The 26,628-nt window shown below is 45.7% G+C and overlaps 1 protein-coding gene across 1 annotated transcript in view; it reads left to right on the top strand.

Moving 5' to 3' along the window:
• Nucleotides 1–489: 489 nt before the first annotated feature.
• Nucleotides 490–26,628, top strand: part of LOC141192449 (uncharacterized) — a 43,233-nt gene continuing 17,094 nt past the window's right edge. The window contains exons 1-6 of the mRNA XM_073661981.1: nt 490–550; nt 5,566–5,700; nt 5,830–6,009; nt 6,093–6,216; nt 6,300–6,397; nt 6,595–6,685. Of these exons, the coding sequence (XP_073518082.1) occupies nt 5,623–5,700; nt 5,830–6,009; nt 6,093–6,216; nt 6,300–6,397; nt 6,595–6,685 (571 nt within the window). The 5' untranslated portion in view covers nt 490–550; nt 5,566–5,622. The remainder of the gene's footprint in view (nt 551–5,565; nt 5,701–5,829; nt 6,010–6,092; nt 6,217–6,299; nt 6,398–6,594; nt 6,686–26,628) is intronic.

The following is a 26,628-nucleotide window of genomic DNA, read 5'->3' as shown; positions in this document are numbered from 1 at the left end:
CTCGCACACACACGGCTCTGCTCCGTACACCTCGTACACACACGGCTCTGCTCCGTACACCTCGTACACACGCGGCTCTGCTCCGTACACCTCGTACACACGCGGCTCTGCTCCGTACACCTCGTACACACGCGGCTCCGCTCCGTACACCTCGTACACACGCGGCTCCGCTCCGTACACCTCGTACACACACGGCTCTGCTCCGTACACCTCGTACACACACGGCTCTGCTCCGTACACCTCGTACACACGCGGCTCCGCTCCGTACACCTCGTACACACACGGCTCTGCTCCGTACACCTCGTACACACACGGCTCCGCTCCGTACACCTCGTACACACGCGGCTCTGCTACATCCACACTGTAAACCCCTCCTGACCCCACACATAAACTTCACCTCATCCAGCACCATGACAACCAGCACAGCAGAGTCCTGCATCCACTGAGGCCCCTGATCATGTGACCCCTGACTCCTCCCCTCCTGTGACCTCATCACAGGTCCTGTGCGCACAGAACTGCCATATATGTGGTGGCGGCTCTGCAGGTGGAGGTATGTGGAGACCCCCATTACTGGGCGCAGGGGGCATTAACCCCTTCAGCACCGAGACTCTTTTGGGGTCTCTGTGTGGTGTGAACAGTGAGGTAACAGCTGTGGGCAGAATGCGGCTTAGCTGGTTCCCGTCCACATTAGATCCATTCAGACGACTGCAGGATGAAGGACAGAAGCCCAGAGAAGTCCTCACACAACGCCATTATTCCTCTCCTAGCTCCAGCACAGTAATGTAGATACTGGTGATTTCTCTCCATTACTGGATCGAGTATCGGGGGAGTTCTAGACCGCGCCCCGTATGTCTTGTGTCTGTTATTCAGACAATGTACATTTGGGCATTGCCTGCCATACACTGTAGTGCTGTAGCCATGTTTTCTACTAGCATTACTGCGATTGGCCGGCCGCATCTTGTTATTGGTAGTGATGAGGGAACGTGCTCCGATAAGGGGTTAACCGAGCACGCTCGAGCATAACTGAGTATCATAGGAGCGCTCGTATATCATGTTCGAGTCCCTGTGTCTGCATGATTTGCGGCTGTTAAACAGCTTCAACATGTGAGGATTCCCTAACAAACAGGCAATCCCTGCATGTGTTGAGGCTGTCTAACATCCGCAAATCATGCAGACACAGGGACTCGAACATGATATACGAGCACTCCGATGACACTCAGTTATGCTCGGGCGTGCTCGGTTAACCCCTTATCTAAAGACCATTCGCTGATCACTAGTTCTTGGGTCTTACAGAAGACCCCGCAATGCGATGCTCGGCCCACTGTCCTCAGAAAGTACGGTAGTTCAAGGAGAGTTGTTATAGGAGGGAGTGCTTAGATTAATGTCCTCTCCCTCCCCCTAAATATTATAAAGTTGCACCCTTTAGTTCCTTCCATCTGGCAGTAAAGGATGTATTTCACCTTTTTTAAACCTATTAAATAAATAATGAATTTAAAAAAATGATGTGGAGTCCCCCTCCCTATTTTTGATAACCACCTAAGGTAAAGAAAACAGCTTGGGGCTGATATTATCCAGCTGGGAAGGTCCATGGATATTGGCCCCTTCCAGCCTAAAAATACCAGTCCGCAGCAGCCCCAGAATTGGAAAATCCAATTTGATGCGACAAATTTTGGCACTTTGCCTGCCTCTTCCCAATTGCCCTGGTATGTTGGCAACCAGGGTAATATTTTTTGAGTTTACGTCAGCTGTGTCTTGTCAACTGTTATCAATCCTAACAGTTAGTATTGGAGAAGCGTCTATCAGACACCCCCATTACTAACCCAGTAAACTAAAAGAAAAAAAACCACACAAAAATATTTTTTTAGAAAACAACTCCCCGACAGACAACAGAAGAATAAAGTTCAGAGAAGAAGCTTCATAGAAAGACATTGAAGTTACAGACGTCATTTAACACTTTGGGAGAAAGTGATTCCAGGGAGTAAATCCAGAACATGTCTCTGTAGAAGTTTACTGCGTTGTGATTGTGAATCCGCTGCGGTCGTCTCTTCTAACACTGACCGTCGGAGTTCAGAACTTTTATCACCAACTCTGAGAAATGTCTGGCCACGGTGGTCTCACCAAACTTCTGCTCTTCTTCATTCTTTTTTTTGCAGCAGCCGCAGTGGATTTCATCCTAGACTCATTAGAGCCGAATAGAGGAGCGATGTTCCTTCAGTCTGATTGTAATTGATCATGGTGTTTGTCCAATGTCCACTTTAAAGAAGTTGTTCACTACTTTATATGAACCCCCCCAACGTATCCCCCCCCGGGGCCCAGAAATGTTTTTGAAAATACCTTGCTGTGCCTTTTCTGCCTCTGAGCGGCGCTATCGCTGGCCGCTCAGCGGCATCACGTGACCCGTCACTGATGTCACGTCAAGTGAGGCGTGACATCAGTGACGCGCTCCCTGCAGTGGATGCTGGGCTGTGGGCGGGGTTACCCCGTGCATCACACCCAGGATCCACCGCGTGCTTTCCCAGTGAATGAGGAGAGGGAGAGTGCGCGGTGGATACCGGGTGTGATGCGCAGGGTAACCCCACCCACAGCCCAGCATCCACCGTGGAACTCAGAAGTGAGTACCCCCTGCTGCAGCTGGAACATGACGTGACATCAGATGTCAGAGCCGGCTGAACCTGTAGGTCACGTGATGCCTGTGAGCGGCCAGTGATAGCGCCGCTCACAGGCAGAAAAGGCACCACAGAGTATTTAGAGAAACACTTATGGGCCCTGGGGGAATACATTGAGGGATCATATAAAGTAGTGGACAACCCCTTTAACATAAGGGCACTTTACCGAGTAATTCACACCAGAAATATAGCCAGTAAAAACCACAGGTGTCCCTTCTAATTGGTGGGAAAACTATCACCTCTAATAATCCTCACACAGTTCTGGAATGACAAACACGTAAAAGTGCCCCTTTATGGATTTGAAAGAAAGTCTGTTTAGACACTTTAGCGTAATAGTATCAGCTCTAATCAAATGGTTAGAAAGCGATTTACCCTGAAGATTCACAAATTATGGGGTTGCTTTAAAAATGTTATATTTATAGTGATTTTGTGAAGGAATCATGTATTGCTCCCATAGTACAGTGCCCCTTTCATGGTCCCCACACACAGTATACTGTTCCCTCTAGTACCGCCATCCACCCACACACTGTATAATGTCCGCACACTACCTCCATCCCCAATTGTATTTTTTGGGGGTGTTTTTCATGTAATATATGGAAACCTACCGTATTTGCCGGAGTATAAGACGACCCCCAACTTTTCCAGTTAAAATATAGAGTTTGGGATATACTCGCCATATAAGACTACCCCTCTTCTAACGCAAATACGGTAAAAATTAAAAAAAAATCTATTTGATTTCAATATGGTAATTTTAAAGTGATGAACCTTACCGACGATTGGCTGGTAGTTGTATACAAATCCTGCTTGGATTGGTCAGCTCTCCCTGCCTGCCCAGCCCTCCCTGTCTCCAAGACTATCAGAGCGGTAGCGCATCCCTCTGGCCCTTGTATCATTACTGGTACCTCCTTCTCTGCCTCTCTGATCTTGCTCCTGAGGACTACAGTGACAAGGTGAGGGGGATGCCTGCAGCTTGCTTCACTTAAACTTTCCCGGTGAGGCGCCCCCTCACCTCGTCACTGCAGTCCTCAGGAGCGAGATCAGAGAGGCGGAGAAGGAGGTACCAGTAATAGGATACAAGGGCGGTCCAGAGGGATGTGCTACTGCCCTGATAGTCTTGGAGACAGGGAGGGCTTATAAATTACCATAAATACCTTATTTTTCGGACTATAAGACGCACCGGACCATAAGACTCACTTAGGTTTTAGAGGAGGAAAATAGAAAAAAATGTAAGCAAAAAATATGTTCACGATGTACTTTTAAGGGGGAGGGGGTCTTCTGCTGACACTAGTATAGGGGTAATGTCCCCCAATTCTGACAATATCCCCCATCCTGGTATATATGCCCCCCCCCTTCCTTTTATACGTGCATCCCTCCATCCTGGTATGCCTGGAACCCGTCCATCCTGGTATGCATGGCACCCCTCATCCCTGTCCCTCTATGCAAGGCACCCCTCATCCCTGTCCCTCTATGCAAGGCACCCCTCATCCCTGTCCCGGTATGCAAGGCACCCCTCATCCCTGTCCCGGTATGCATGGCACCCCTCATCCCTGTCCCGGTATGCATGGCACCCCTCATCCCTGTCCTGGTATGCATGGTCCCCCTAATCCCCATCATGCTGCACATAAAAAAAAAATAAACACTCCTACTCACCTTTCTTCTCTCTCCTCCAGAACTGCATCCTGTCTGCCTGCACTGATCTCTCCATGTGAGCCGCGCATGACGTCACTGCCATTCGCGGCTCACAAGGAGAGCTCAGCTGCCGGAAGTCACTGCTCCCCATGCCAGGACTGTGTGCGCGGGGAGCAGTGACTTCACTCTCCTTCATAGCCGGCACACAGCAGAGCCGCGCTGCGGCACCTGCTGCTGCCGGCTATCTCCTGGCCCGCTCATTAAAGGGCATGAATATTCACCCCCTCCCCACACCCATGGACGTAGAGAGAGGTTGAATATTCATGTCCTTTAACAGCTGGCACAGGCAATTCCGGCAGCAGCAGGAGCCAGCAACGTGGCTACACTGTGTACCACTATTAAAGAGCATGAATATTCAGTGCTCCCCACGCTCCATGAGCATGGGGAGCACTGAATATTCATTTTCTTTAGTAGCGGGGACAGTGTAGGCTGCAGCCTCCTGTGCCCCGCTCCCCCCACACCCCACACATCATATTTATATACCCCCTCCTCCCACAGCATTCGGAGTATAAGGGTATACGTCCTATAAGATGACACCCGGCGTATAAGACTACTCCTGACTTTTGAGAAGATTTTCAGGGGTTAAAAAGTCGTCTTATACGCCAATACGGTACATGAAAATGCTAAAAAACTCCTATCATATCCAGAGAAAAAAAATACATTGTATATGGAGAATTTGGCATCAAATACCTCTTGTGTTGGTGTTCTTACAAACAAGCTTTTATAAATGTCTCAAACTTCTGTGTGTGAATCAGACCTGAGATCTAACGGGATAGAAGATTACAGTCCGGAAACATTCATATAGACGGCCGGTGGTGATCTAGTGGGTGACAGGACTCTGGCCAAATATGTTTCTAGAGCCGTAGAAGATGAAGATTTTGTCCTCATCATGAAGTAGTTATTCCTCATGTCACGTGTTATTAATATCTCCTGCAGTTTTGCTAATGCCGATTCCAGTGTCAGTAAATAAGACAAGAATTAGCAATACGGAAGATGAGTCTATGAGAAACGTGTTCAGCTGCAGACTCCAAGGAAGAAACTGCTTGTTATCTGTGGCCTAAAATATATAGGTTTTATTACTAGATGTAAAGAAGAAAACTAAATAGTATAAAATAGTAAATCTCCTTTGTTTCCCCTAATTATCTCCAGTAATTGTATTATTACACAGGATTTTTATGAATTTACATCGGCTCATCATCTTCTCATTCAGGTCTCTACAATATCGGATCCTTTAAATAAGAAAATTTTTCTGATTCATCCATTAAACATGGATTTGGACAGGGACAAGATGGTGGAGAGGATATTACACCTCACCCTAGAGATCCTCTTCTGGCTTACTGGAGAGGTGAGAGATTCTGATGACGTCACATTACATCATTCTTATCTATGGGAATAACAGATGGACAGAACTGGAGAGGTGAGGACTCTGGAAATGTCTGGAGTGAGATTTATTAATGTGTCTCTCCATAACCAGGATTACACAGTAGTGAAGAAGACCTCTAGTGAGCGCTGTCAGGACCCTGTGTCTGAGGGATGGGGAAGAACCCTGAACCCAATCACGGAGCTTCCATCTCACCCCCTGATACATGAGGACATCAATGACCAGAAGATCCTAGAACTCACCTACAAGATGATTGAGCTGCTGACTGGAGAGGTGACACTGCTGGGAATGCTGGGACATTATACAGTAACGCTATGGAGTGATCGGGGGGATGATGGTATCATTGTATGTGTCAGGTTCCTATAAGGTGTCAGGATGTCGCCGTCTATTTCTCCATGGAGGAGTGGGAGTATTTAGAAGGACACAAAGATCTGTACAAGGACGTCATGATGGAGGTTCCCCAGCCCCTCACATCACCAGGTAATAGACAGGACTAAATACACACAGCCTATAATTATCTGTATGTAATGAATGAATTCAGTCCCTGTATGTGTTTCCTCCAGATCTGTCCAGTAAGAGGACAACACCAGAGAGATGTCCCCGTCCTCTTCTTCCACAGGACTGTAAACAAGAAGATCTCAATGTTCCTCAGAATCATCAGGTAGATGGAGAGAAGGTGTCATGAGATCTCCCCTATGATGTGTAGAAGGCTTTGAAGGTCTTGTGTTCAGTCTTGTTTTATCCACCAGTATTATATGTTTTATACTTGTGTAATGAGAACGGTGGAGATGGCAGGATTAGAGCTGATCATAGATGGGACTTCTCATCTGTTTGTGACTTCTACAATATTTGTTTCAGGGTGAAGATCTGTCCCATATTAATACTACAGAGACATATGTAAGGGGTGATGAGCGGTGTAAAGAGGAGATTCCTACAGATAACCGTCCAGGTGAGTAGTAACCACTAAATGCAGAGAAGTCACAGATTCTTCTCAGATAATATAGCACTGCTGGAATAGGTGAACAAGTAGGGTCCATTCAAATAGCAAATGAAACTTGGCACTCAAACAGGCATAATTGTAATGTATTTAATTGCAGTCCAACACAGGTACAATTGTTTTGGTCCTCAAGACCTTCATCAGTGTGTACTGCAGCATAAAGACAAAAAAATTAAAAACTACATATATCAGACAAAAGCATAAAAAGTACCTTATTTTTTGGACTATAAGACTCACCTAGGTTTTAGAGGAGGAAAATAGAAAAAAAAAAGTAAGCAAAAAATGTGGTCATGATGCCCTGTTAAGTTGTGAATATTCATGGCCTTTAATAGCGGGGACGCTGACAGCCGAGCGCAGCAGGAGCCGCGCTGCGGCTACAGTGTGCGCGCTATTAGGGAGAATGAATGCTCACTGCTCCCCACGCACAGAGTCCCAGTGTGAGGAGCAGTGACTATTCCGGCACAGAGCTGGACACAGCACTGGAGGAGAGAGAAGGTGAGTATGAAAGTTTATTTTTTTTCTGTGCAGCTTGAAGGGGATCAGGGGATGCCAAGCATACCTGGATGAGGGGGCCATACATACAGGGATACATACTGGCTACGTCGATGGTGCCGTCAACAAGGATTTGGATTTCTGGATCACGGAATGAATTACCTATACGATGGACTACTTGCTAGAGATGGGGTGCACCTTACGAAGACTGGAAAACATGTATTTGGAAGTCGCCTTGCTACACTCATCAGAAGAGCTTTAAACTAGAACAATGTGGGAAGGGAAGCAAAAGGCCAGAAAAAGCCATACAGCTGACAAATACTATTGAGATCTCTGCTACTGGAAGTGGAAAGGAAGAACAAAGACAAAACAATTTAAATAATAAAAATATGGGAGGAAGAGAAACCAATCACAAACTAAAATGTTTTTATGCAAATGCACAAAGCATGGGCAACAAACAAGGAGAATTGGAACTACTAATGCAGGAAAAGGAATATGATGTCATTGGAATCACTGAAACTTGGTGGGACGATACACATGATTGGAATAAAAGGCTAAAAGGATACAACTTATTTGCAAGAAATAGACTTGATAAACGAGGAGGAGGTGTTGCATTGTATGTTAGAAAAGCGTATATCTGCACAGAGATTGAAGCTTCAGAGACTGGGAGTTCTGTGGAAACTGTTTGGGTAAGAATACAAGGAGAGAACAACGGAAAGGACACCATTGTAGGCATTTACCACAGGCCACCTGGGCAAGCTGAAGATATGGATGAACTCTTTATGTATCAAATGACCAAGTTCTCCAAAAAATATGACGTAGTGGTCATGGGAGATTTCAACTATCCAGACATTTGTTGGGAATCTCTCTCAAGTAAAACTAACAGGTCAAGCAAATTCTTATCCTCTCTTGCTGACAACTTTATCTTCCTAAAGGTAGGGGAGAAAACAAGGGGATCTGCTACTTTGGATCTAATCCTTATAAACAGGGAGGAAATGGTTGAGGAGGTAAAGGTGGCTGGGACCCTAGGAGGCAGTGATCATGCTATTATAGAATTTTGGATAACTAGAGGAGGAAGACATGTGAAGACTCAAACTTCAAGGTTAGATTTTAGAAAGGCAGATTTTAAGAGACTCAGAAAGAGAATAGGAGGGATCCAATGGCTGGATGTCCTTAAGGACAAAAATGTCCACGAAGGATGGGAAATTTTTAAAAATGAGATTCTCAAAGCACAATCGTTAACAATCCCGAAAAGTAGGAAGAATGGGAAGCATTTAAGGAAACCAGGATGGATGAACACAGAACTTAAACACATGCTAAAAAGAAAGAAAGAAATGTTTATTAAATGGAAAGAGGGAGGCATATCTAAAGAAGATTATAATGCAGTCTGCAGATCCTGCAGGGCACGTATCAGGTTAGCTAAAGCTGACAATGAATTAAGGCTTGCAAGAGATGTCAAAAGCAATAAAAAAGGATTTTGGGGGTATGTCAAAAGTAAAAGAAAAGTCAAAGATGCTATAGGATTTTTACAGGATGAAAATGGAGAAATGGTAAGAGAGGATGTTGAGAAGGCCGAACTTTTTAATTCCTATTTTGCATCTGTTTTCTCTCAGAAAGAAAATGTAACATCAACTGATCTTCACTGTCCTTTTAAAGGAATAGAGGAATCCAAGTTATCTGTAAACAGAAAGATTGTGAGGGAATATTTAGCTAACATAAATGAGTTCAAGTCTCCAGGTCCAGATGAATTACACCCCAGAGTACTGAAGGAGATCGTAGAAGAAATTTTAGAACCACTCTCCATAATCTTTGAAAATTCTTGGAGAACAGGAGAAGTCCCAGAAGACTGGAGAAGAGCAAATGTTGTTCCTATCTTCAAAAAGGGGAAGAAGGTGGACCCAGGGAACTATAGGCCGGTGAGTCTGACTTCTATACCAGGAAAGATCTTTGAACAAATTATTAAACAACATGTATGTAAGTACATGGATAAGAATGAAGTGATTAACTAGAGTCAGCATGGGTTTGTAACTAACAAGTCATGTCAGACTAACTTAATTTCCTTCTATGACAGAATCACTGACTGGGTGGATCAGGGAAATGCTGTAGATATAGTATATCTTGACTTCAGCAAAGCATTTGACAAAGTATCTCACACCATCCTTATTGAAAAAATGACCAAGTATGCAATGGACCAGGCAACTGTTAGGTGGATTCATAACTGGCTTAGTGATCGGACTCAAAGGGTGGTTGTAAATGGCTTCACATCCAGCTGGATGAATGTCTCAAGTGGGGTACCACAGGGCTCCGTCCTGGGACCTGTATTGTTCAACATCTTTATCAATGATTTAGATGAAGGAATTGAGGGTAAACTGATTAAATTTGCTGATGACACAAAGCTAGGAGGGATAGCTAATACTAGAGAAGAGAGAGAGAAGATTCAAAAAGACCTAAATAAACTGGAGCAGTGGGCAGCAACCAACAGAATGTTTTTTAACAGGGAAAAATGCAAAGTACTACATTTGGGCAATAAAAATGAAAAAAGCATATACAGAATGGGAGGAATAGAGCTAAGCAACAGTACATGTGAAAAAGACTTAGGTATACTAATAGATCATAGACTGAACATGAGTCAACAGTGTGATGCAGCAGCAAAAAAGGCAAATACAATTCTGGGATGTATTAACAGAAGCATACAGTCTAGATCACGTGAAGTCATTATCGGTCTTTACTCCTCTTTGGTCAGACCTCATCTGGAATACCGTGTACAGTTTTGGGCACCACATTTTAAAAAAGACATAGACAAACTGGAGCAAGTTCAGAGAAGAGCGACCAGAATGGTGACTGGTCTGCAAACCATGTCCTATGAGGAACGGTTGCAGGATTTGGGAATGTTTAGCTTGCAAAAAAGAAGACTGAGAGGAGACTTAATAGCTGTCTACAAATATGTCAAGGGCTGTCACATTGTAGAAGGATCATCTTTATTCTCATTTGCAGAAGGAAAGACTAGAAGCAATGGGATGAAACTAAATGGGAGGAGACACAGATTAGATATTAGAAAAAACTTTTTGACAGTTAGGGTGATTAATGAGTGGAACAGGCTGCCACCAGAGGTGGTGAGTTCCCCTTCAATGGACGTCTTCAAACAGAGGCTGGACAGACATCTGTCTGAGATAATCTAGTGAATACTGCTTTGAGCAGGGGGTTGGACCAGATGACCCAGGAGGTCCCTTCCAACTCAACCATTCTATGATTCTATGAGGGGGGCCATACATACAGGAATGAGGGGGGCCATACATACAGGAAAGAAGGGGGCCATGCATACAGGGATGAGGGGGGCATACATACAGGGATGAAGGGGGCCATGCATACCAGGATGAGGGGGGGCATACATACAGGGTGCCATACTTACCAGGAGCTGCGCTGCAGGCAGAGTGTGCCGGTTATTAAGGAAAATTAATATTCACTGCCATGGGCGTGGGGAGCAGTGAATATTAATTTTCTTTAGTAGTGGGCACAGTGTAGGCTGCAGCAGGCGGCTCCTGTGCACTGCTACTCCGCCACTGTCGCTTCCCCCACATCCCCCACCACCCACAGCCACAGTATTTTATGTATATCGGACTATAAGACGCACCCCCCCACTTTCCTCCAAAATTTTGGAGGAAAAAAGTGCGTCTTATAGTCCGAAAAATACGGTACTAGAAACAAACTGTCATAAGGTATTTCTGAAATTCATAATCATCTGAAAATCAAAATCATTGCAATAGAGAGCACATAATGGTTGTATAATAAGTGTGACCTACCAGACTGCTAGGAATATAGTTAAAGGTGAAAGCAGGAAGGACACAGTGTCTCAGTGGAAAGACAGGATCTAGGGAGACAAACAGCCATAAGAACACCAGCCTCATAGGGAATTATCCAATCGGTACCAGCAGATATATGTAGAAACATACCCAGTAGTGAGAGCAGGAAGTATGACAGGCGTGGAACATGGTATCCGCCGCTGGTTCCTAAGGTCGCCATGTTAAGGGAGGAGAAAGCCTAGTATATGTGGCGGGAACTAATGTCCCAGGAGACCAATCAGGGTGAGCCGCTGGTGTAACGTTCCTGGAAGTGGACTGAAGCGTTAGGAGGCGGTGTCTGGATAGCAGTGACGTCACCGGAAGTGACGCCGTGTCAAGCGCTGCTATCAATTGCCTGAAGGCATAGGAGGTGTGACTGGAGAAACTGAGGGCAAACGTGCGTTCCACGGTGCAGGACGTGCATGTCAGAGGCTGCGTCCTGCGTTCCAACAGCAGGAAGACTGTGTTCTGAGTGGGTGGAGTGCGTTACAGAACAGGGGAGTTTGCGTTTTACTGTGTGATGAGGGATGGACGCCGTGCAGGACTATAGGACAAAAGAATAATAAGCCTGGAAATATGACAGGAGGTGAACAGGTGTAAGTGGATCAGCCTGTGGGCCGTGGAGGATGATGATCAGTGATTAAAATAAGGAGAAGCCGTTCTGCAACATAAAGAATACAAAATAAATACCATGATAATGAAAGAAAATTAGTCTCTAAAATGACATGCAAATACTGTATCTCAAAACACATATATGTACACTCCCAACAGTGAAAAACTCAAGGCTGACAACAATGTGGTACAACTTATGCAGTTCTCTCTAAAATTATCACAGGAATGACAATTAAACATAATTCCTATTGAGCCCCCTGGGGGTAAGAGTTTGAAGTTCATGAATCTAAAAGGCCTCCCTTATCTTCAGTAGGCGTGCACGGTCACCTCCGCGTCTAGGGGAAAGCACCTGGTCAATAATCTGGAACTTGAGTTGAGATATGTTATGGCCTAATGTAACAAAATGTTGTAGCAAGAGTAGTAGTAGATTCTTACATCTAATTGTGGACTTATGCTTGTGGTTGTGTCTTCTCACCAATGTATGCCAGACCACAAGGGCATTTAATGAAGTATAATATGAAGTTGATGTAACAGGTAAAATACCCTTTGACCGGGTATTGTTTACCAGTATGGGGATGGTAAATGGTGTTCCCATGTAGGACGTTGTTGCATTGGTGGCACTGCAAGTAGGGGAAGGTCCACCTCTTAGGAATCTGTAAAAAACGTTGTTTAACCCAGGTATGTGTGAGGCCCACGTCGGCACGAACTAGTGAATCCTTGAGATTGGGTGCCTGTTTGAAACATGGAAAAATGGTTGTTGGAACTCTGGGATGTGGGGATAAGCAGATTGTAGAATGTTTCAATGTCTCAGGATGGTTTTGTGCAAGATGTATGCGAACGGATGGTAAGTGTGGACAAACAGAATCTGGTTCATGGTTTTAGGATGGGTGTGAGCTGAAGGTGTGTTATGTTGGTGTAGGATTTCAGGGGGATAACCCCTTTCCTCAAATTTGTGGCTCATCTCCGGTAGCGTCTGTGAGTGTAATTGATCATTATTCACTATCCTATTTACCTGCTGGAACTGGGATTTTGGAATTGACCATTTCATTTGTAAAGAGTGATTACTCGTAAAGTGTAAGAGACCGTTTTGATCGGTAGGTTTTGTGTATGTCAGTGGTTAGTAATCCTTGTTGGTCCTTGAGGACCATGGTATCCAGGAAACTGATTTGATGAGAACTGTGAGTCATGGTAAAGCCCAGGTCTGTCCAGGAGGAGTTCAAAAGGTCATAGAACTCATTTAGAGATTCCTGTGGACACCCCCCCCCCCGATATGCAAAAAATGTCATCGATGTAACTTTTCCATGCGATGGAGTGAGTATGGAAGAATGGATTGGAGTAAAATATTTGGGCCTTGAAGGTGGCCATATGAGAGTTGGCATAAGGGGGGTCATGTCAGAGCCCATCGCTGTCCCTTTAGTCTGCAGGAAGTAAGTATCTTAAACAAGAAATCATTTTTGTTAAGAACTAAGATCAGGAGTTCAATGCAAAGTTCAATGATAAGGGGATCTGTCTGTGACTCAAGCAACAGACTGTGTAAAGCACGTATACCTTCGGAGTGTGGAATGCCCGTACAGAGGCTGTTGACATCAAAAGAAACCAAGATGCATTTAGGGGGGACACATTTTAGGTCAGTGATAAAACTGAGAAAAGCTCCTGTATCTAGTAAAAAGGAGGGACTTTTTTTAATCAAAGGTGTCAATATTTTGTCTAAGAAAATTGATAAAGGTGAAAGAAGCAAATCTGTTGAGGTTACTATAGGACGACCGTGAGGATGGTCAAGGCTTTTGTGAATTTTGGGGAGCACATAAAAGACAAGTGTGATGGGATGTTGCTTAGTGAGAAAATGACGTGCCTTACTATCAATCACTCCTCTGGAGAGAAAATGTTCCAACACAGATGCTATTGCAGTCCTGACTTGATGGGGTAGTCGTTGGTATGTAGAGTTATCGTTAAGTTGTCTATTGACTTCCAGGAGATTATCCCCTTTATACATCACTACTATGACGCTGCCTTAGTCTGCTGCTTTGATGATAAGATTGCTCTCTTCCTGAAGGCTTCTGCGGGTCTGACTGTTAAGGGGAGAAATATTGGACTGATAATAAAGCAGCCCTTTGTCTACCTTGGAATGCAAGTCCTGAAAGGCACTATCCATGAAACCAATGAAAGTCTCGAGCGCATATAAGTGATGTGGAGGTCTGTATGAACTTTTGGGACGTAGGCCGAGACTAGCAGCCGTGATGGAGGTATTAATATCAGAGAGGGTAGAGGGAATAGAAAAGGTATTGCCTAGTGTGTCATTGGCAAAGTGTGTCCTAAGGCGTAGTGAGAGATAAAAACACTGTAACTGCATATCAATATTTAATGTGTTGTACTTGTTTGTGGGACAAAAAGATAACCCCTTCTGTAGTACAGAAAGTTGTGCAATGCTCAAAGTCCTAGAGGAGATATTTACCACCAACCATGCTGTGCCTGGGAGCGGATCACTCGGATGAAGTCCATGTTTCCTCTTGTGTTGGCCACCTCTTCTGGTCTTCTGCATCGGGAATATCTTTTTCGTTGACCTAAAAAAGGAGCAGAAGTGGTAAAAAGGTCCCTCCTGTCCGTGTCCGAACTGGAGGTAGAAGAATATGTAGTGGATTTGGTAAATCTGGGAGCATAATTTCTTGAGGTCTATCTGTTTTGCCATCTATAGACCCAGTCTTGCTCGTAATCTTCGGTATCTCTCGCAAACTTATTCCTTTTCTTGCTCTCCGTATCTCGTTGACACTGGTCGATGCTCGTCTTGATTTTGTTTTGTAGAGTGCTGAGTAGTGATGAGCGAGTATGTTCTGTAAACCCTTTCGCCGAGTATGCTCGGGCTGAGCTCCGAGTATTTACTGCTGCTCGGTGATATGTTTGAATCACTCCTGTATGCATGATTTGCAACTGTTTGACAGCTTTATTACATGTGAGGAATGTGTAAGAAATAGACATTCCTCCCATGTATTAAAACTGTCAAACAGTCGCAAATCATGCACACGGGAGCGATTCAAACATATCACCGAGCAGCTGTAAATACTCAGAGCTCGGCCCGAGCATACTCGGCGAAAGGGTTAACAGAACATACTCGCTCATCACTAGTGCTGAGTTCTTCTGTAGAGATAGTAGCAGCAAGTTGAGTCTTAATATTTTTTACCTGTTCCTTGATAGATAGAATAGCCTTCTGTAAGTAGTCAACTGTTAGGGTCATAAGATCGAAAGAGCATTTATTAAGGATATGTTAACATTTCATGCAGTACTCAGACTGATTGCTAAACAGGGTTGGACGAATTGGGACCCTCAATCCCCTTGGGATCCTTTGTACTCTGAAATATTCTGTCAATGTGGCACAATGCAACTCGATGCTGGTGAGGTGGCGAAATTCTCGCTCTAAGTTCCGTCCTCACGTCTCCTTCGAAGGGACTTTTAAGAAATCACATGATAGGTTAGATTGTGCAATGATATTGGATGTTTCCCCAGCATTATACGAGAACGTGGAAGAGGACATGACACTTCAGTGTGCTTACGTACTGGAGTAGATAATAGTGTAGAAAACCGCAGCACTGGTGGAATAGGTGTGCAAGTAGGGTCCAAAACCATTCAAATAGCAAATGAAACTTGGCACTCAAACAGGCATAATTTTAAAGTAATTAATTGCAGTCCAACACAGGTACAAACGTTTCGGTCCTCAAGACCTTCATCAGAGTAAGCTGCAGCTTAAACACAAAAAAATAAAAACTACAAATATCAGACAAAAACATAAAAAGTACTAGAAACAAACTGTCATAAGGTAATTCTGAAATTCATAATCATCTGAAAATGCAAAAAATTACAATAGAGAGCACATAATAGCGGTATAATAAGTATCTCAACTCAAGTTCCAGGTCATTGAACAGGTGCTTCCCCCTACATGTGGAGGTGACTGTGTACGCCTACTGAAGATAAGGGAGGCCTTCTGGATCCATGAACTACAAACTCTTACCCCCAGGGTGCTCAATAGGGATTATGATTTATTGTCATTCCTGTGATAATTTTAGGAAGCACTGCATAAGATGTACCACATTGTTCTTGTTAACCTTGAGTTTTTCACTGTTGGGAGTGTACATATATGTGTTTTGAGATGCAGTATTTGCATGTCATTTTAGAGAGATTAATTTTCTTTCATTATCATGGTATTTATTTTGTATTCTTTATGTTGCAGAACGGCTTCTCCTTATTTTAATCACTGATCATCATCCTCCACGGCCCACAGGCTGATCCACTTACACCTGTTCACCCCCTGTCACATTTCCAGGCTTATTATTCTTTTGTCCTATAGTCCTGCATGGCCTCCATCCCTCATCCCACAGTGGAACGCAAACTCCCCTGTTCTAGAACGCACTCCACCCACTCAGTACACAGTCTTCCTGCAGTTGGAACGCATTACACAGCCAAATCAGACAATACACAATATACGGCTGTACACTATTATCTGGGCACATGGCAGGTTAAGAAAGGAAGATGCGCCATTTAGCTATTTGAATGCAGATCTTGCTGGAAAATTTTGCAGACACAATGTATTGGGGGCACTGTTCATGGTCACCTGGCAGCTCAAAAGATGGCCACCATAAACAGGAATGGCGCTATCTACTCCATTTTCCAGATCCGAGGGATTGTCTTGCTCATCACCCTTTATCCCCTTCATGACTAGAGATGAGCGTTGTTCTACTCGAACTGTTCGCCAATCTCAAATTCAAGCTGTTTTGGGCGGTGTTCGAGACGTTCGGCAAACACGAACGATTTGAGAAAAATTCGGCTGTTCGAGGTTATGTTCGATAACTGTTCGTGCACCAAAATCATAACTGGATTTTTTCTCAGTAATGATGAAAATTAATGTTAATACGCAGTTTGAGTGTACAGCGGGGTGGGGGGAGGGGCAGGGGATGGATCTCTGCAGGAATAATGAAGATCTCCATTTTTTTTTCTCTTTCCCGCATTTGCAGTGGGGAGGTGCAGTCTGTCAGCCTATCAGCAGCGCACACACGGAGCGAACTGCTGTTTTTCACACAAGCAAGGGCATGTGTCATTGGCAGTGTATGTCACATGTCCTTGCCCTATAAGACCAAGCCATTTTCCCCGTCGCCACCATTTTCTCACTGCTGCAGCTGCGTGTTAGACGGCACCGCTGTTGCTGTGTGCGCTATACCTTGTTAATTTCAAGCCAATTTTCGCACAAATCTACAGATAGCTTGGGAGTAGGGAATAGTTGTGATTGCAGTCCTTTTAAGGACTAGGTTACAGCATTTCCTACGACTTTTATCAGGCAGGTCTGTGCTCTTAAATAGATAGATTGTGGGAGTAAAGACTAATTGTAATTGCAGTCCTTTTCAGGACTAGGTTACATCAGTTCCTATCAGTTTTTGCCAGGCAGGTCTGTGCCAGTGCTGTGCAAGTTTTTTTCACAGCATTTGGCTGAATCTAGCAAAGCTAATCCTTTTTGGCCTATTGCAGAGTGTGTTAGTCAGTGGAGTAGCCTATCTGTGTTGCAAGATATACCACCTGTGTATAGAATACCAATTTTTTTACTGCACCTAGTGAAGTAAAATCTTTTGGGCATAGCATCATTCTATTAGTCCATCTATACTGACCTCCATCAGGTTGCAAATTGAATATAATTTTTTTCTGCATCTACCTCTGAAAAAATATTTGGGCTTCTAGCTGTGTGTGGGACTTGTTCTATTAGTCCATCTATACTGACCTCCATCAGGTTGCAAACTGAATATAATTTTTTTCTGCATCTAGCTCTGAAAAAATAGTTGGCCTTCTAGCAGTGTGTGGAACTTTCTCTATTAGTCCATCTATACTGACCTCCATCAGGTTGCAAATTAAAAATAATTTTTTTCTGCATCTAGCTCTGAAAAAATATTTGGCCTTCTAGCAGTGTGTGGGACTTTCTCTATTAGTCCATCTATACTGACCTCCATCAGGTTGCAAATTAAAAATAATTTTTATCTGCATCTACCTCTGAAAAAATATTTGGGCTTCTAGCTGTGTGTGGGACTTGTTCTATTAATCCATCTATACAGACCTCCATCAGGTTGCAAACTGAATATAATTTTTTTCTGCATCTAGCTCTGAAAAAATATTTGGCCTTCTAGCAGTGTGTGGGACTTGTTCTATTAGTCCACCTATACTGACCTCCATCAGGTTGCAAATTCAAAATAATTTTTTGTCTGCATCTAGCTCTGAAAAAATATTTGGCCTTCTAGCAGTGTGTGGGACTTTCTCTATTAGTCCATCTATACTGACCTCCATCAGGTTGCAAATCGAATATAATTTTTTTCTCCATCTAACCCAGCCAATAGTTTTGGCCTAATACCACAGTTTGGCCACTCAGCTCTGCTCGGTTCCCATCCATTGTTTTTTTGTGCAAGCAACTCCAGAGTTGTGAATTAGTTAACCACCAAAATGAGTGGAAAAAGGCCTGCTGCTGGTGGAAAGGGGAATAGGCGTGTTGGGAAGGGGAAAAAAGGTTGTGTCCGTGGGGTAGGTGTTAAAGCAACAGTAACATCTGCAGAAGAAAGACCATCTTCCAGCCAAACTAAAATGTCTACTTCTTTTAGCGGACAATGTGATAAGATCCCTTTCTTACGGCCACGCCAATCGCTACAAATTCCAGATGAGGCACAAAAACAGCAGGTGCTTCAACAGATATCAAGTGCTCCTTTAAGTGGGCTCTCCTCCACATCAACTTCAACATCACAAATACTCCAGTCCTCAAAGGTGTCACCCCAATCGCACTTGCTTCCTCACAGCTCCCAAATCTCCAGCTGCCCGTCTGAGTATGAGGTAGAACAGATGGTTGAGTCTGCAGAGCTGTTTACTCATACTATAGCCTGGGAATCAGAGGTCGACTCCAGCGCTTCTGTGAATCCAGACGAGGAAATGATCTGCACTGATGCCCATAATCTTTATGAGTCGGATCCAGGACCAGACGCAGAAGGTTCTGACCATAATGTAGACCCTCATTCCCAAACTGTAACTCCTGTTGGTGGAGACAATGAGGAAGACGATGATAAGACTCAAATACCTGATTGGAGCGACAACTTTAGTTTTTTGTCAGGGCAGGAACAGGTTGGCTCTGAGGACGACGGGTGTGATAACGCACAGGGTGATGATGATGAGGTTGGAGATCCCACTTACTGTCAACCCACAGTCAGCCAAGAGATGAGGTCAGCAGAGGAGGTGGAGGAAGATGCTAGTGACGACGAGGTCAGGTTGCGCCTTCCTGGACAGAGACGTAGTACTGGAAGCACGTCAACAACTGCATCCTCAAACACAACTCTGCCTCTCACCACAAGTCGTGGTGGCTCTTCAGGTCGCATGGGTGCTAAGCCTTGCATAGCCTGGGCATTTTTTCAGATCGATAAAGATGACCCAACTCGTGTTATCTGTAACATTTGTCAGCAAAAGCTAAGTAGAGGACAAAAAATACATAGTTTGAGTACTTCATGCATGAATCGGCACATGGACATGAAGCATAAGTTGCAGTGGGAAGCTCAGTGTGCTACAATGCGGCCTAGCCGGCCGGGCCAACCACCGTCTGCCATATCTTGTGCATCCGCGGCCTCTTCATCCTCTGTGACTGGGGGGACAGCAGTCACACCTGTTTTGGGGCGCAGACCTGCCACCTCTTTACCTGCAACAGCCAGCGTGATTGGCAGGTCATCATTTTCTTTGGAGGTGGTAACACCAGCTGGTGTTGAGCGCTGTCTGACATCGATAGCACCACCTTTGGATCAAGGCAACCTAACATGTCCGCCTGCATCTTCCTCACAGACCGGCAGTTTGCCGGGGACACCCTTATCAACCCCGTCTAAGCACAATAGCCAGCCCTCGGTCCCTCAGATGTGGACAAGTAAAAGACCGTTTCCTCCTAGCCATGAGAAAGCTAAGAGGTTGAATTTCACCATCTGCAAGCTCTTGGCTACAGAAATGCTGCCTTTCCGCCTGGTGGACACAGAGGATTTTCGAGACCTTATGTCCGTCACAGTGCCCCAGTACCAGATGCCCAGTCGGCACTACTTCTCAAAGGTGTGCCTGCGCTCCACCAGCATGTCGCACACAACATCACCGCTTCTTTGAGAAACTCTGTGTGTGACAGGGTGCATTTCACCACAGACACTTGGACGAGTAGGCATGGACAGGGGCGTTACATGTCGCTGACTGGGCACTGGGTAACTATGGTGACAGCAGGACAAGGGGCTGCTGTCCAAGTCTTGCCGTCCCCACGAGTTGTGCGTCAATCCTCTTTATGTCAAAGTTCCTCCACTGCTTCTGCGTCCTCAACCTCCTCTCGGTCTTCCACCTGCACCCAAAGCCTGTCTGGTCATGCCACAAGCTTTCTAACTGCGCAGAAGGGATCCTGCACACCTCATTACTATGCTGGCAGTAGGGCTCAACGTCATCAGGCGGTTTTTACTTTGAAATGTCTGGGAAATGTGAGTCACACAGCTGAGGAGTTGTGGTCAGCTCTGGAGAACCAATTTCATGAATGGTTGTCTCCACTGGACCTGAAACCAGGGAAGGCCATGTGCGACAATGCTGCAAACCTGGGTGCGGCCCTTCGCCGGGGCAATGTCACACACGTGCCTTGTATGGCTCACGTGTTGAACCTGGTTGTCCAGCAATTTTTAGCCCACTATCCCTGACTAGATGGCCTTCTGCAGAGGGCACGGTCGCTGTGTGCTCACTTCCGCCGTTCGCATCCCGCAGCTCAGCGACTTACATCTCTACAGAAGTCGTTGGGCCTGCCACTTCACCGGCTAAAATGCGATGTGCCTACCCGGTGGAATTCAACTCTGCACATGTTGCAGCGACTGTGGCAGCACCGACAAGCCCTGGTGCAATACGTTCTGACGTATAGCCTGGGCCAACGAGATCCAGAGGTGGGGCAAATCACGCTGGAGGAGTGGTCTCAGATCAGGGACCTATGCACCCTTCTGCACAGTTTTGAAATGGCGACGAAGATGTTTAGTGCTGACGATGCCATTATCAGCATGACTATTCCGGTGATTTACATGCTGGAGCACATGTTAAACAGAATTCGGAGTCAGGTGGTGGCACAAGAGGAGGTGGAGGAAGTAGAGGAGGAGGAGTTGTATGCGGAAGGGCTAACATCTGCAAGGTCCAGACGGTCGGCAGCACCAAGGCGGCAGGCATGTGAGGGTGGGGGAGATGGTTTTACCAGGGCGCATGGTAGCAGCCAAACTAGTGAGGAAGGTGCAGGAGCCCAGGAAGAAGTGGAGGACGAACTGATGGAAGACTCATCAGATGAGGGAGACCTTGATCACATTTCTGTTGTGCGAGGTTGGGGGGAGAGGACAGAGGAAGGAAGCATGATTGTTACCTCGCCACCAACACAACAGGGACTTGGTGCTCCTGGATGCGCAACACACATGAGTGCCTTCTTGCTGCACTACCTGCAACATGACCCTCGAATTGTGAGAATTAGAAATAATCCTGACTACTGGGTTGCCACACTGTTAGATCCCCGGTACAAAAGTAAATTTGCCGAAATTATTCCTGCCATAGAAAGGGATGCACGCATGCAGGAGTATCAGCAGAGACTGTTGCAGAATCTTACATGTGCTTTTCCACAAAACACCAGTGGTGCACGTAGTGAATCTCACAGTTCCAACTTGCCAACCGTGGGACCGTCAAGTGTTCAGCACTCAAACCGTAACAGAACCACAGTATCTGCTGGTAACATCAATTTTGCGGAATCATTTCACCACTTTTATAGCCCATCCTTTGCAAGCCCACAGGAGACAAGAAGTCTGACACATAGTCAACGCCTAGAGACGATGGTACAGGAGTATCTCCAAGTAAACATTGAAGCCATGACTGTGTCACTGGACCCTTGCTCTTTTTGGGCTTCCAATCTGGATAAATGGCCGGAGCTAGCCACTTACGCCTTGGAGATCTTGTCATGCCCCGCAGCCAGCGTTCTGTCTGAACGTGTGTTCAGCGCTGCTGGTGGTGTGCTGACAGATAAGCGCACGCGGCTCTCCACTGATAATGTAGACAGACTCACGTTCATAAAGATGAACAAATCATGGATCCGAAACGACTTTTCTACCCCTGTGTCATCCTGGGGAGAGTAAAAGCTTGATGATTGGTTAAAATCACCCTACCAACCGTTTTAAGCTTTCAAATTACTAATCGTGTTTATCTGTATCTTGGCTGGAAAATAATTTGGGCTTTGTAGCAGTGTGCAGCACTGATTCTATTAGGACATCTATACTAAGCTCCACCAGATTTAAAATTAATAATAATTTTTAGCTGCATCTAGCCCGGAAAATAATTTTGGGGCTCCGAGATGCGCAAGACACATAAGTGCCTTCTTGCTGCACTACCTGCAACATGACCCTCATATTGTCAGAATTCGAAGTAATCATCACTACTGGGTTGCCACACTCTTAGATCCCCCAAACTTTTCGATCAACCTTTTCATTTTAATAAAGACCAAAAAAATGGTCATTTTTGAAATTATAAGCATTAGCAGGTTATTAGAAACTGAAATCAAACAGTTTTCAACTCAAAACTTTATTCTAGGTGATGTTACATTTTCACATAGGACCCCTTGTTCGAAAGGAGCTTCTGAACTCTCTCGTCCATTGAATTTGTCAGGTTTTGGATGGTTTCTGCTTCAATTGTTTTGCATGAGGACAGAATACCCTCCCAGAGGTGTTGCTTAGATGTGAACTGCCTCCCGCCATCATAGACACTCCTTTTGATGATGCTCCAGAGGTTCTGAATGGGGTAGAGGTCAGGGGAGCATGGGGGTCACACCATAAGTTTGTCCCCTTTTATGCCCATATCAGCCAGAGATGCAGATGTTTTATGTGCAGCATGAGATGGTGCATTATCATGCAAAAAAATGATCTTGCTGTGAAATACTCGGTTCTTCTTCTTGAACCATGGCAGGAAGTGCTGTTTGAGAAAATCCACATACATTATGGAGTTCATCTTTAGCGCCTTCAGGGATCCTAAAGGGGCCGACAATCTCTCTCCCCATGATTCCAGCCCAAAACATTACTCCACCTCCTCCTTGTTGGCGTTGTAGCCGTGTTTGCGTGGGGTGTCCATCAACCAGCCATCCTCCACTCCATCCATCTGGACCATCGAGCGCTGCACGGCACTCATCCGTGAACAAAACAGCAGCCGACACATCCTTTTTCTTTCCCATTTTGGCAGAAAATGTAGGCTGCTTAATAATGTGAGACAGCCTTCTTAAGTAGTCTTGCCTTTCATTGGACACACCTGCCAAACTAATTAGCACAGGTGTCTGCAATTGCTTACAGTGATATAAAGAGCCCTGACACACATCACCATCAATGAGTTTAACTGACAAACAAACAAATTCTTCCCTTATCACTCCTAAACACTTTTTGCATAATAATTTGGAACACAGTGTACATGTGCTTTTCCACAAAACACCAGTGGTTCACGTAGTGAATCTTACAGTTCTAACTTGCCAACCGTGGTCTGTATGGAGTTGTTCAATAAAGGGCCCAAAATTAAGATAACATAGATGGGAGAGGTCTCTATGAATAGGAATTCCTAAGTATTTGATACCCTGTGAGGGCCAGGCAAAGGGAAAGTTGGACTGGATGGAATCCTATATGGATTTGGGGAGGGAGACATCGAGGGCCTCAGACTTCGCTGCATTGATTTTAAAATTTGACCATGTAACAAAGTGATCTATTTCAGCCATAACAGCATGGATGGATATATGTGATTGAGTGATATATACTAGGACATCATCAGCAAATAGAGAGCACTTGTACTCGGTGCCTCCCACCTCAATCCACCTAATATTGGGGTTATGGCGAATTGATGAGAGCAGGTGCTCCGTCACTAGGATGTATAAGAGAGGGGACAGAGGACATCCCTGCCTTGTCCCATTGGTGATTGTGAAAGGTGATGAAAATGTTCTGATGCACCCCCTGGGCCTTGGGACACCCGGAGCCGGACCCTTTTTGGTGGATGCTGGTGGTTGTAGTCTTCGTGGCGGCGACCCGGTTCCGTGGCTCAGGGTGGTCAAACCAGTGGCGGAACTATTTATGTGGTTTTGATGTTTAAATGTCCGACTACGCCACCCGTGGATTGCGGTCAGAGTGAACCGCCGCTGCAGGGCAGACCGCTGAGGCTGGTGTTGTGGGTGCAGCAGAGCGTAGCATAACTCCCCACGGGAGGAGTATAGCCTCAGGGCAGTGTATGCGGAGGATGGGGGTGATGGTGCAGGGCAGCAGCAGTAACGACACGGAGTCAGTGATGCAGTCCAGCGCCTTTACTCACAGTTCTTATTATCCAGACCACGTCTGCAGGTAACGGCTGCCCACGTCGTACTGTGCTCACCAGGTGAGGGGCTCAGACAACTCCCAGATAACTTTGGAGCGCTTCACAGGACCCCCTTTGTGTGTCCTTTGTCTGGCCTTTCTTACCAACCCTTCTGTCCGGCTGCCTCAGGCCTCCTCTTGGTAAACTTGGCGCCAGTTTCCCTGACCCTATGTGGTGCCTTCCTAGCGGGTGTAGCGAGGGGCTGCGCCACATAAAATGTCAGAGCCTCCGGTTTCTAGCTGAGGGTCGTTTCCTGCCTCCACTAGTTTCGGGGACCGGTCTCCCCCTTTGGCCTGACCCCTCCACGCAGGTGGATTTGGGCGTGCGGTGGCGACTCGCCCGTCCGCACCCCTGGGATCCCTTCATTCCTCGTTCCTGGAGCCTTCTCCGCTCCTCTTCCTTCCTTCTCCCTCTTCCAGGCCTGGGCCTCTGTTACTAGGCCCGCCTCCGGAGCAGAGCTCTTGCAGAGCCCCTGCTCCCTGCCACTTCTGCTCAGACTTCTCTGCACTGAACTAAGATGGTGCCCACCTTTTATACTCCCTTCTCAATGCACCCAGGAACTGCTTCCTCCCTGCTCCTGCACTACAGTGTTCCCCTTCCTCAGTGTTCCCTCCCCCCACTCCAGCCAGGGACAGGGACTGTCGTGCCCATCTCAGAGGCATATTGGTCGCCCTGCCCCACGGCAATGTGGTGTAATGCATGCAGGTGTCGGGTCCTGATCCACACTCCATCCTTACCTGAGAGTGAGATATCACACCTCTGAGTGAGGTGCAATACCTCTGTAGCAACCGAGCCCTTAGGGTGCTACAGTTCCATTTATCTTCAGCCTAGGTGACGTATTGTGATACAGGGCCGTGATTTTGGCTATAAAAGGGTCCCCTAGACCCCTACCCCAAGCTTTTTAAGAGAATCATATATGGCGTGCCAGGAGACTCTATGGAATGCTTTCTCAGCATCCAACGAGAGTATCTAATTACAAATTTTTAACTGCATCTAGCCCAGGAAATACTTTGTGCCTAGTAGCAGTGTCTGCTAGTCAGCGGATTATCCCGGCTGTTAAGCAAGCTACACCACCTGTAGTTTGGACACTTAATTTTTTCAAAGGAAATGCTTCGGGACCACGGGATACTCAGTGAAGAGCATCAGGAGGCACCCCAAGGCATAGGGGCTGGGACTGGCAGTAGGATGCCTTGCGGTGGACAGCCGAGCTTTGATCCTTATAAAAGCTTTTTAACTGCAGCAGCTTTAGTGGACGCTACTGGAGCTGGAATTACGCGGCTGCTGGCATGAGACTTGCCCTCCAATAGATCCTTGTAAATGGATTTAAAGTGTATTCATTCAAATTAGAGAGACAATTTAAATTAAAAAGCTTAGAGCTGCCTCCACCACAGGGGGGCTCGCTCGACCCACCAGCGGACAGGCACCAGTATTGGGAGAGGGGGGCTGGCCGTCAGGGTTCACCGCGGCTCTGGCACAAACCCGGCGACACGGAGGTGGCACGAGCAGGAGCCGACTGAACGTGTCGGCTTCTCACTTTTTGGATTTTAGAAGGGCATGACATGCCTATATTTGTGTCTCCCCCTCCTTTTACTCCTCCACCTCTTTTCTTTTCGCATGACTATATGTACTTGTCACTTTTCCATGTTAGTTGTGTCTTCTGAGCAGTTTGTCAGCTTTTGGACACCTTTGAAGGTGTTTTCTATGTGTTTTTGTTTGCCTGCCATTGGTTTTAACGGTGTTCGAAGGTGTTCGACGAACAGTTCGGCGAACACACGGGTGTTCGACGAACCGAACTCGAACACTACGGGGGTGGCTCAACACTATTCATGACATTGGACTTATCAATACATCCAGGTCAGTAAGTACTTACCGACCTTGGATGTATAGATATGCCCAGTTGATGGCCGCCGGGTGTCAGCTGATCTGACAGCTACACCTCACCTGTTCTTGGAATCAGCGTAGGGTATTAGTAACTTATTAACTAATTGCCATAAGGCAAATAATCCCTAACTCAAGATTCTCTATTAATATATATATTTACCAATAGCAATAAAAGAAAATTTGTGCAATTTTAAAATTACAATGAATGTGTGGTCTTTATATGGTCTTGATGTAAAGTGTTCTAATTTATTAGCGGAGATAAAGACGTAAAGCCGGCACCTGTGTATTTCAGAGCCTCCTTAAGCAGCAATGTTACAACAGTCAGGACACCTCATCCCACACAAGCCGGGTGCATATCTCAATGGAAACAGTGAGCAATCCTCTGTGTCAGTAAGAGGATAGATAGCACTCACCGACTGTAAAAATACCAGTCTTTATTTCATCACTTTAAAACCTAAGAGCGGGGGAGTAAGTGGAACATATCGTGGACGACGGCTATTTCGCACTTCCTTGCGCTTCTACGGGTCTCAAGATGAGTGCTCTCTATCTTCTTACTGACATGTTCTAATTAGTAATGAGCGAGCATACTCAAGATTTACGAGCATGCTCGGGCGAGCACCTAGTATTTTCAGCATGCTCGGAGTTATGTTCGATTCAATCCTGTGTGCA

The sequence above is a fragment of the Phyllobates terribilis genome, unplaced genomic scaffold, assembly GCF_046119375.1.
Source record: "Phyllobates terribilis strain yellow unplaced genomic scaffold, ASM4611937v1 Scaffold_61__1_contigs__length_8056638, whole genome shotgun sequence".
NCBI classification, from domain to species: domain Eukaryota; kingdom Metazoa; phylum Chordata; class Amphibia; order Anura; family Dendrobatidae; genus Phyllobates; species Phyllobates terribilis.
Note: the sequence above shows the minus strand (reverse complement) of the source record. Positions and strands in the feature narration are given on the sequence as shown.